Source organism: Pinus tabuliformis, chromosome 2_1, assembly GCF_031772625.1.
Source record: "Pinus tabuliformis cultivar Carrire ecotype Pingquan chromosome 2_1, CPIR1, whole genome shotgun sequence".
In the NCBI taxonomy this organism is placed as follows: Eukaryota; Viridiplantae; Streptophyta; class Pinopsida; order Pinales; family Pinaceae; genus Pinus; species Pinus tabuliformis.
The window spans coordinates 919,560,035-919,572,630 of NC_142299.1; the positions used below are offsets into that span (position 1 = coordinate 919,560,035).

Genomic DNA, 12,596 nt, shown 5'->3' on the forward strand with positions numbered 1-12,596 from the left:
TTAATAATAAGCACCAAAACAACCATTTTTTATACATAATTCACATTACTAAAATTAAAAAAAATAATAAAAACTAACTAAATTATAACTATTCTAAATTTATTATTATTACTAAAATTGTTAATTATAAAAAACATTAATATATATGTCAAACATATACACACTTAAGATGAGAAGAACAAGTTTCTAAACCATGGGGATTCTTAACTTGCATTATTACAACACCATAGTTTATGAATACCACATGTTCAAAAAATGATAATTCATTTCATATGGCACTTATTCATATGACATTTTTTTAACTAATCAATAAATTTAGAAGAGAAAGAGGAGCATAACTACTTTGAAGATAAGTCTCAACCTTTGATTTGTGTATATTATTGTGAATATTCTAAAATATTCCTTGGAGGTTAGATCCATACCATCCACCTAATAACTAGAGTAGCCTTATAAATTAAATAATTGATAAATGTCAATAGGCACCAATCCATAATAAACATGGAAAAACTTACTTTATTATACATATCAAGTTGCTAAAATAATAAAATCATAAAAAATAATTAAATTATAACTTTCCTTTAAATATTCATATTATTAATTATAAAAATAATTAATATAAGTTAAACATCTATATGTTTCAGAAAACATAGAACACGATTCTTAACAATGGATATTTAACCTAACTATGGAGACTTGGATTTGTAAACATGCTTTGTTACAATACCATGGCTATCAATACCACATGCCCAATCATATGACATATTTTAAATATTAATTATATTAATTAAAAAGACAAAAAATAACATAACTACTTTCGAGATAAATCTCAACATTTGATTTGTGTATATTAATATTAATATTATTGAACATTAAATTTTTCCATCCAGCTAATAGTTATTGATAATTAATTGAAACTCTAAAATCTTTTTTTTTATTAATTAAAATAAAATTAAATGACACAAAAATTGAGATAATTGATTTATGTAGAGTAAAAGCTGATAATTTTACTGAATCTTCCCGTACTAAATTGTGATCTGAATACTGAATAGAGCGAACCCAATGTAAGTGAAATTATTGATGTTAAAACAAATATTTCATTTAACGCTGATATTATTTTTTAATTTAGAGAAAACATTATTTTTATTTTAAAAAATATATGTAAACTGAAAGTTAAAAAAAGAAAGGATTATTAAAAAATGTTTTCTTGCAGGTAAAGTGAAGTCACCTCTAATTATCAAAAAAAACTTAAAATTACTTTTACTCCATCAAAATAAATAACAACCCAAAAACTGAAAAATGCTAATCTTCGAAATTACAACCTAAATTCTAAGACAATTAATTTTAGTTTTCCTTAACCAACAATCAAATCAGCCTACATTTGTAAATAAAAGTTATAATTATCTTCACTATCAATTAACCTCTAAATTATTATAATTTCACCGAATAACAAATTCAAGGTTTACATCTGGAAATTAAGACTCAATATAATATTCAATAATCAACTAGCCATATGTTGTATGTACATGCAGAGGTGAAGCCTGTGGAGGTTAACGCTGTTTGAGGAAAAGAACATGCATAGCAACACAGGGTCGCGAGTGTATGGTTAGGTAAATTTTAAATGATTCAAATACTTAAAAGAAAATTTATTTCTTACTGGAACTTCAGGTTGGCTCATTTCCAACATTGACTTCTCTAGTTTGTTGAGATTTTCTGTTTGTAATGAAATAGGAAAAATCTCAGCTGGTGACAACAATAGGGATTCAGTTCCTAGATTAGCTCCAGGTTGTTGGGACAGAGTTAATGCCTCCTATATTTGATGTGAGGGAGTTATGAGGCTGTTAGATTCTCTAGGCTATATAACAGGCAACCATTCGGATGTTTGCTAAGAGAGTGTGAGGATTTCTTGATGTAATTTCCAATTTGATTAATAAATTCCTGATGCCTATGTTTGGTGGACGTAGCCCAGATTGGTTGGGTGAACCACGTTAAAAATTGTCTCCTATGTGCTTGATTGTTCTGCTGTGTTAATTCTGTGTTTATTTAAGTTTGCTGTGCACCTGATCCAACAATTGGTTATCAGAGCAGAAAGGCATAGGCAATTGTTTTTTTTTTTAATTGCTGGTTGGATATTGGAGATTATTGTGTTTTTTGATACAAATGGCGAAAACTCAAAGTGCCCGGTTTGAAATTGAGAAATTTAATGGCAAGAATAATTTTGAGATCTGGAAGGTGAAGATGCACGATCTGCTGGTTCAACAAGGTGTGGCGAAAGCACTGTTGGGGAAAAACAAAAGACCTCCTTCCATGACGAAGGATGATTGGGATGAGATGGACGATAGAGCTCTGAGCGCAATTCGGTTATGTCTGGCGGACGATGTTCTGTTCAACATTGTGTCAGAGAAAACCGTCGCAGGCCTGTGGACGAAGCTTGAGAAGCTCTATATGACGAAATCTTTGACAAATCGGATTCTCCTGAAACGGCAACTTTACGGTTTGCGGATGAAAGAAGGTACCTCGATTGCTGATCACCTGAATGTTTTTAATACCTTATTGGTGCAATTAGACAGTCTAGATTTGAAATTTGATTCAGAGGATAAGGCAATAACTCTATTATGTTCATTGCCCGAATCCTGGGATCACTTTGTTACTTCCATAAGCTTTAGTACATCATATATCCTTAAGTTTGACGATGTTGTTGGAGCCTTGTTGGCTGAGGAGACAAGGAAGAGGTCGAATGCAGACACCTCTACATCAGAAGTAATGATGGCCAGAGGTCGCTCACGAGAGAGACACTCCGGGGGAAAGCATAGCGACTCTCGTTCGAAGTCCAAAGGAAAGAAGCCAAAGGTGAAGTGCTGGCATTGTGGCAAGGCTGGACATCTGAAAAAGGATTGCTGGAAGCGAAAGCAGGCTGCTAAAGAAGGCTCTTCGACAGAAAAGAAGGAAGCCAACACCACAGATACAGGTTCAGTATCAGGTTCAGGTATGAGTGATGAGGTATTGTCTGTTAATATTTCAAAACATGATCAACATTGGTTGTTAGATTCCGGGGCATCTAACCACATGTGTATACATAGAGATTGGTTTAAAACATATCGATCAGTTGATGATGGAGTCGTGTACATGGGTAATGATGTCACTTGCAGTATTGTTGGAATAGGAAGTGTACAACTACAAATGTTTGATGGCACAACCAAAATGTTAACTGATGTGAGACATGTACCAGATCTAAGAAAAAATCTAATTTCATTAGGAGCACTGGATACGAATGGATATAAAACTGTAATTCAAGGTGGAGTAATGAAAATTTACAAAGGCATCTTACTAGTGATGAAAGCTAAGAAAGTAGGAAATCTATTTCAGTTAGAAGGTAGAACTGGGTCAGATCATGTGTATGTGTCTGAATATGACAGTAGTTCCATTCACTTATGGCATCAAAGATTGAGGCATATGAGTGAAAGAGGATTGAAAATTTTGGCTGACCGAAAGTTACTTCCTAATCTAAGATCTGGAAAATTAGATTTCTGTAAACATTGCTTGTTTGGAAAACAAAGTAAACAAAAGTTTAAAACAGGCAAACATACTAGTAAAGGGATACTTGATTATATTCATTCAGATGTTTGGGGTCCAGCCCCTACAGCTTCATATGGTGGTTCATCTTATTTTGTATCATTCATTGATGACTTTTCTAGGAAGGTCTAGGTCTACATGTTGAAGAGAAAGTCTGATGTTTTTACAGTTTTTAAGCAATTTAGAGCATTGGTAGAAAACAGCACTGGTAGAACTATAAAATGTTTAAGCACTGACAATGGTGGTGAGTTTTCCTCCAAGGAGTTTGACAGCTATTGCAAGGATGCAAGGATCGAAAGACATAAGACCACGGTTTATACTCCTCAGCAGAATGGAGTTCCTGAACGCATGAACAGGACTCTTCTAGAGAGAGCAAGGTGTATGCTGAGTAACGTCGGGTTGCAAAAGGAGTTGTGGACGGAAGCAGTGGCAACATCTTGTTATGTGATAAACCGATCTCCATCAACGGCAATAGGCTGCAAGGTTTCGCAAGAGGTATGGACAGGACACCCTTGTGACTATTCTAAACTCAGAGTGTTTGGTTGTGATGCATATGCTCTAGTGCCTAAACATCAGCGAACTAAATTAGATCCGAAATCGAAAAGGTATGTCTTTGTTGGGTATGGTGATGGAACAAAGGGATATAGATTGTGGGATCCTACTACCCGCAAAATCATCATCAACAGAGATGTAAAGTTTAATGAATCCTCTCTTGTACAGTTAGATGTAGATAGAAGATTGAAACAGGATGATGTGTCTGATTTCCAGCATATTCAGTTTGACAGCATTTCTAATGATAGTCATAACGACCATAGTTCAGATTCTAGTCATGAACAGGTTTCAGAATCAGATTATGAACAGGGTTCAGATGGAGGACATGAACAGGTCTCAGATGGCGATCATGAAGAAGTTCCTTCAGTTGATAGACAACCAGTTGTGGAAGCACCAGAAACATTCTTAAGGAGGTCTACAAGGATCAAACGCCCTCCGAGAAGGTATGATGATCATGTTACTTCAGTTGCTTTGATCGCTAATGATGATGAACCTTTGTGTTATCAGGAAGCTGTAGAAGGTTCAAATAGTGACAAATGGAAAGCAGCCATGAAGGAAGAAATGATGGCCTTAGGTAAGAATGGCACGTGGGATCTGGTTGAACTTCCCAAAGGCAGGAAAACTGTGGGATGCAAGTGGGTGTTCAAGGTGAAACAGGGTGTGAATGATACGGAAGACAGGTACATGGCAAATCCGGGTAAATAACACTGGTCAGCAGTGAAATGGGTGCTTCGGTACTTGAGAGGCACAAGTAGTTATTGTATTTCTTACAATAAGAGTAGTGAATTTGTTTGTGGATATGTTGATTCCGATTTTGCAGGTGATTTGGATAAGAGAAGATCAACTTCAGGGTACGTCTTTACTCTTGCAGGTGGAGCTATAAGCTGGATGTCAAAGCTACAGAATATTGTTGCTTTATCCACTACTGAAGCAGAATACATTGTTGCTTCTCATGCTTGCAAAGAGGCGGTTTGGTTGAAAGGTTTGCTTGGTGAATTTGGTAGGTTACAGGACAACATCAGGTTACTTTGTGATAGTCAAAGTGCAATACATTTGGCTAAGAATCCGGCCTATCATAGCAAATCAAAGCATATTCCAATTAAGTACCATTTTGTAAGACAGGTTATCACTGAAAGGGGAGTCTCTCTTGAAAAGGTGCATACAAAGGAGAACTGTGCAGACATGTTCACGAAACCAGTTTTGCTGGAGAAGCTATGCTGGTGTTTGGCTTCTCTTGGCTTGCAGAAAAGATAAAATAATAATAACAGGGCATCAGGCAAATTGTTGTCAAGGTGGAGATTGTTGAGATTTTCTGTTTGTAATGAAATAGGAAAAATCTCAGCTGGTGACAACAATAGGGATTCAGTTCCTAGATTAGCTCCAGGTTGTTGGGAGGGAGTTAATGCCTCCTATATTTGATGTGAGGGAGTTATGAGGCTGTTAGATTCTCTAGGCTATATAACAGGCAACCATTCGGATGTTTGCTAAGAGAGTGTTAGGATTTCTTGATGTAATTTCCAATTTGATTAATAAATTCCTGATGCCTATGTTTGGTGGACGTAGCCCAGATTGGTTGGGTGAACCACGTTAAAAATTGTCTCCTATGTGCTTGATTGTTCTGCTGTGTTAATTCTGTGTTTATTTAAGTTTGTTGTGCACCTGATCCAACATAGTTGAAGATGTTATAGACTCGACCTCTTTAGTTGAAGATGCTATAGACTCAAATGAAGGAAAAATTGCATCAAAATTATTAATATTGTAAACTAGCAAATCATGTAAATTAAAATATAATATTTTTAAAAACAGAATTAATAATAAAATATTCTATATTAAAAATATGTTTCAAGTGATCTTATCTTAGAAATTTGTTTGGATTTTTAATAATTTAAATACAAAAGGGTTTGTCAACATGGTTTTTTTTGCCAATAGGATTATAATCCACATATTCCTAATAAATCACTCATCATAGTACTACTCTGGCCTAAGCTCACTTAACTATAAAGTTCTCATGAAATTTAATGTATTAATGTTGCAGGGATGAGAATTCTTGGGACCAAATCTACCCACTTGGACCACATCCTCCCAATGATCTATATAAACTTTGAAAATATAAAAACATATTTAGCTTTGAAAAAAAAAATGCATTAATTCAAGATTTCAAGAGGCTTTGTATTTAGTAGATAAAGGCTAAATTATCTACTAATAAATCAAGACTAAAACTTCAACTTCATTTGACGAATCTCTGTAGAAGAGTGTATAGCTATAGACTAAAAGGGCTTTCGAGATGCTAGAAGTGAGTACAACTCTAATTATAGTTATTGTCTACAATATTTCTTAAAATGTTCTAAATGTATTTTAGATTCTTTAGTATGATTTTAAAATTTGTTTGGAATTTCGTGATATAGAAGTTTTTACTTTGTGCAATGTTTTAAATACAACCTTTGTTATTTGTCATTAACCAAAAGCAGTATCATATTGGATTTCACTAATTAACATGCAAATCAAATTAAATCAACAAATATTTTAATGTTTTGGGTCAATGTGCCTGAATTTGATAATTATGGTTTAGAGTTAGATATGATTTTTTTTTGGGTTAATTTTTGCTAATCACAAGATTCCTTGGAACAAGGCTCTTGCCTACATTTTATGGGGCTTGCCATCCATAAAATGTAAATAGATATGACATTTCCATATTTTCATTTAAAACAAATTACATTCATTTTAAATCAAATTTATTTTTTATGAAAATTAATTTTAAACAAATAAAAAAATATTACAATTTCATTAATACAATTTAAACATGATGTTATCCAAAATTTTATAAAATGTAAAGAAATATGACATTTTAATATTTTCATTTAAAACGAACCACATTCATTTTAAATCAAATTTATTTTTTATAAAAATTATTTTAAACCCATGAAAAAGAATATTACAATTTCATTAACACAATTTAAACATAGATGTTACCCAAAATTTTACCAAAATTGCAATATTGTTTATTTGAATTTAAAATAGATGTTTGTCTAATTATTTTAGATTTTAGATTTTTTTCTTTTAAATACACTGAAATAAATTGTAAATGAAATTATAATATTTGAATATTTAAAATGATGGTTCATCTTCAAAAGTTTCCAAAAATACCTCTAAACCGATGTAACAAAATAGGGTGTTTTCAAAGGCAAGATTTTTGGCCGTCAAGGTTTGGCCAAACAGGTGTATTCAGTTTTAGTTTGGTCCCAGAATAGCGCATAGTATCGCTGCCTAAGTATACTTGGCCCCAGTATTGTGCATAGAAACGCTCCGAAGTATACATTTTCTACCAGATAACGCACTGTCTCAAAGGACACCTGTCTCCTCGGCGACTGCCATGCCGCCATCGTCAGACTAGGCCCCACCCGTTGCCTTGACCGGCAAACTCTTGTGATCGATGGTTGCCGTTGGTCCACTTTTAATCTTTTCAGTACAATTACGCGTTCTGTCATGGCAATTGCAATTGAAAGTTCTTTTAGTAAATCAGCGCCAGAGAGAAAAGTAGGTAAATATTAATATATAAATATAAATATTATGTCATGCATTCAGACTGAAATTACGCCGTAGCATTTGCTTTGCAACCCAGTACAGATTCCATCGTCATGACACCGAAATATGGCAACAAATAACTGGCTTGCCAATCCCGAAATATGGCAACAAACAACTGGCTTGACAATTTCGTGAAATATACCTATGTGGCCTGTTCACAAAGTTCGCACTCCATCTTTTTTGGAGCTCTTCGCTAGCCGTGTCTGTCGGCATGCATTTTGTAGACCCCCTCATCTGGATCTGCGTTCTATTGGTGTAGTCTAACATTTTTCCTAAGTTCCTGTCCCTTTGCTTTCCAGGATTACTTTGGTTTTCAAATATAGTGTGCTATCCTCCGCATCCATTAGGACTGGGAGTCGCATATGTCTTATGTGAACAGGAAAGTTTGACAAGACAAGGAAATAAGGTTTTCTAAGCTGTTAAGAAGATCAAATGGCGTGGACGAAAAGGCGACTGAGCACACTTCCTTTACTTATATCTGCCATTCTACTACTCTGCACTGCAAACGTTATTCGCTCTTTGACTACAGGTTTAACTCATTCCATTATCGCCACATATTTGCGTTTAATATTGCGTTTATGATACCAATTACGAAGTTATTATGACCAGTCGGCTTGTTCTAAGACAGCTGTACATTTAGTTATTATGAACCTAAAACCACATTTTCGTTTTGTATCACTGTAATCCATTTTCGTTTTGTTGAACTTAATTTGCTGTTGCTGTATTAGGGTATTAGTTTTGTTCAATGAACTCTTCTGGTTCCAGGGCACCATCTATGCTAACATGTTTTCTTTGCTACCAGCAACATCCCTTGAATTTTTAACTGGAATTTTCTTACTCCTTTTCTGTTACTATATCTGACAAAAATTATAAGTCATAAAGTATTATACACAAATATAGCATTGATGGTCTATTAAAAATCATTGTCATGGGTACCCTCGAAGCATTAACAACTTATCAGGACACCACATAGAAATGTGAAAACTAAAGCAGGTCTGGTCTTCTGCTTACAGAGAAGGATCATATTTTAAAGGACTCCGACATATGGACAGCAAAAGCAACAGACCAGGGAGTAAGTGTAAGAACGACTTCTGAGATTTACCCATCATTAGCTTTCAACGTCTAGTTTTATTATTTCAAAGAGTTATGATTTTGCAGCTCTCCTCGGGCGGGCCTAGGACGGAGAAGCGTGCAGATGGAAGCCCAGGGATGAATGATCCGGAAGAAAACTGCAACAATGCAGATGATGAAGAAGATTGCTTGATGAGACGAGAACTGGCTGCTCATGTGGACTACATCTACACTCAACAGCACGACCCATAAGGTTCATGTAATGCTCAGCTATATTGCCTACCCTGCCCAGTTCTGTAGATCAGTTAAGCAATACCTGCGGTCCTTGTAATCAACGAGGTAACAGGGTGTACGAGAGGTTCATATGTATTGGCACAAGAACCCTATTTATTTGATGAACAATTTTATATATCCATTTTGTCAGAAATGTATCAAATATTAGAGCACCTATATCACAAAGACTTCCATACAGATTTATGCGTGAAGAGTTCTGTGTTCTGCCTTTACTGCTTCCTTAGCTTCGATAGGGAAGTCGGATGTGGGATGTAGTATTTTGGCTTATATTTAAATTAATTTAGATTTATTTTATTTTATTTTAGATATATTAAGTGTTTAGATGGATAATTTTCTAATTAAATTCATCCGGAATTAAGATGGATTTATGTTAACTTAATTTCTTTTTAAATAGACCATATTCCACATGAACACCATAGAACAATAACATAAGTTATTATAAATGTGAGGTCAAAAACTAATTTAACCATCTCAAATTTACCTTTCAAGAAATATCATTTCCTTCAAATTATTTTTATTTTTGGAGAAGTACTTTTATTCTGAGCAACATTTTACCCAAGTATCTTTTCTTTAAATGTTAAAAAAACATATCTTTTCCTTGAAATTATTTTTATCACTATCTTTGGAGAAGTACTTTTATTTTTAATAACATTTTACCTAAGTATCTTTTCCTTCACTAAATAAAAAAATATGTTTTTCTTTAAATTATTTTTATTTTTATCTTTAGAGAAGTACTTTTATTTTTAGCAATATTTTACTTCAATATCTTTACCTTCACTATTTAAAAATATATTTTTTTCTTTATATTTTAAAAAATACTTTTTTTTTTAAATTAAACGAAATTAATTATTATTATTTTAAATCAACCCAAACTTAACCAACTACATATTACATATTCTATATAATACCTTAACAATACACCCTTCACCTTTAAACGGTTGATTCTTCCGTCACAACCAGAGATCGTATACGTTTCGTTATGAATGAGATGTATAATAATTATTTTTCCGAAAAAAACATATGTTAGAGCTTCTAATGAGCCGGATTAAAAGGTTATATCGTTGATCACTCGAGTCACAACCACATATCCTATACGTTTCGTTAGGAATGGGATGCGTAATAAATGTATAATAATTATTGTTCAGAAAAAGTATATGTTAGAGCTTCATATGAACCGTAATTTTGGGATATATATAGATATAAATAAAAGAAAGAAAAAGGAAACCACTTTCCGTAATCCCTTAAACGAATTTTTTCAATCTTCGAAACAGTCACAATCTGATTGCATGTTAACTTACATCTTTGATCATCGTGTACAACATAAATTTTTATTATAACCTTTACATTATCAAACTACTTTAAATAATTCACTTGTTAAAAAAACCTTTACATTATCAAACTACTTTAAATAATTCACTTGTTAAGCAAGGCTAGGGCTTATTAAAAGAAAGCCTTCTTATCCCTTCCATCTTATGAAGAAATACCAAACACAGTTTTTCCGAGCAGCAAGGGTGCTCCAAACAGCAAACTCCCTTTTCCAAGCCCACTTTTTCGCACCCATAAGCAAAGGGCATGATTTTATTTGATATATTTCTTTGAATTTTGTTGATGTGTTTAGCAATCAGATGTGAAACCATTATAATATTCAATATGAACTATTAATATGATTCATATATGTTAATTGGTATCATTTTCATGTGTTGAACTAGCAATGTGGTTGATATATGTTAACTGGTATCATTTTCATGTGTTAATTGACATATAATTGTGTATATTAATCACATTTATTAATGTTGTTGCATTAGTAGACACTCGATGCGTGTGGGGAAGATTAATGGACAATGGATGAATCTATTGAAGTTATGGTTGAGGAGGGTTTATGATGGTCAACAAATTGTTGACTATGGATGACCATGCTTGTCCACATCAAACTATACTTTACTATGATGGATTGTGATTGACAATGATTGACCTGGAGAAGAAATTTCAGTAAATCCCAGTAGCTCACTTGGTGGAACAAAGCCTCTGATGCTCAAAAAATTTCTTCTCCAGAAAAAGCCTCTGAGAAATTTGAATCTGATGCTCAAAAAAAAAGTTATGACAATTTCCCCTAGGTCACCTGTTTGGAATGTAATTTAGGAGTTTGCAAAAACCCTAACTTCCTTAGATCATATCTCCGCAAATGTACCACGTTTTTCTACGCATATGGGTTTTTTGTAGCTTGTGAGACGTTGCAGAAAAAATTTATAGTGCAAATGCTACGATCACCTGTTTGGAGTAGCAAAACCCTAGAATCCAAAGCTCTAATACCAAATGTTAGGAAACCAACTCACAAAAAGATAGAAAAGATAGATCAACACCTTAGAATTCAGCCTCTTCGAGGGGGCAACCTCCTTTACATTACACAAATGAATAATTCTTGGATGATACAAATGACTATCCCTCCCTTCTAAACATAGGAGTCTAAGGGGTCACAATATAAACAAGCCAACATAACAATAATAACATAAGGGCACAAGAATAAAAATAGTGGGTTTCTATGGAGCATACTGATAACAATATGGGGACAATAAGGGCACAATAATAACAATAAGGGATACAATGACAATAGTAATGGGGGAATCACTAGTATTATAGGGGCCTAACATGATTCCTGACTGAAACCCGATTGGATTCTAACCATGGTAACCCTTATTGAGTTTAAAGCCATTGGAGCTGAGATAGTAGAGTCATATGTTGAATGTGCATCTTTGTTCCACCAAGTGAGCTACTGGGATTTACTTCTTCTGGAGAAGAAATTTCTCCCAGTAGCTCACTTGATGAAGCTTGAAAGATTCATAACAATGCTTGGACTCACCAACATCCCTTCAGATTAAGGGGGGGGGGGGGAATGTTGACACCTAATCATGGGGATTGGGCGAACAACTGTAAACAGTGTAAATGATAAATAATGTAAAAGGAAGAGTCATCGAGAGATGAAACCCAAGAGTCACTCCCTCATGTATATAACTATGAACAATCTAAATGAATAAACAAATCTCATTTGAGGATTTACCTCTTGGCTTGACAAATAACCTAAAATTAATCCTAATCCATCTCCTTGTGAATGAATGACAACTCAAATCTCCAACCATACCTCTCATTTCTGTGTAGATTAATATGGAAGAGCTCTCGAGGGTTCGAATAATATGGTATAAGCATGGTCTTAACAAGTGATAGGTTGTGTACCATAATAATCACATAATTCAACTTTGTATTAGTTCTCTTGTGACTATCACTCAAGATTGATTAATAAATAACAAATTAAAAAAGGATTGTGGTATAAGTCAGTGGCATCTTAACATATATAGATACATGGTAATATGTATAGTGAATGAACCATAAAAAAATAAAAATTAGGAACCTTAGAGTGTAAAAATATAACCGTAAAATTGCATAAAGAAGCTCAAAGCACATGGTATCATACAATATATCCACAAGTAAATGTTATATTTTTTTATATGGGGTGATCTTGTAGGAAGGGGTAT

At 33.8% G+C, this 12,596-nt stretch overlaps 1 protein-coding gene across 2 annotated transcripts; it reads left to right on the forward strand.

The window, feature by feature from the left end:
• The first annotated feature begins 7,830 nt into the window (after positions 1 to 7,830).
• LOC149203656 (uncharacterized) lies at positions 7,831 to 9,186 on the forward strand. Of its 2 annotated transcripts, none has more exons than XM_089400226.1 (3): positions 7,831 to 8,233; positions 8,718 to 8,776; positions 8,863 to 9,186. In XM_089400226.1, exons 1-3 carry the CDS (start codon positions 8,137 to 8,139, stop codon positions 9,025 to 9,027), a joined length of 321 nt encoding a protein of 106 aa, XP_089256352.1. In that variant the 5' UTR covers positions 7,831 to 8,136; the 3' UTR covers positions 9,028 to 9,186. The 2 variants fall into 2 exon arrangements, with proteins under 2 accessions (XP_089256352.1, XP_089256351.1); XM_089400225.1 differs by having other exon boundaries at positions 7,833 to 8,233; positions 8,718 to 8,782.
• Positions 9,187 to 12,596: the final 3,410 nt, after the last annotated feature.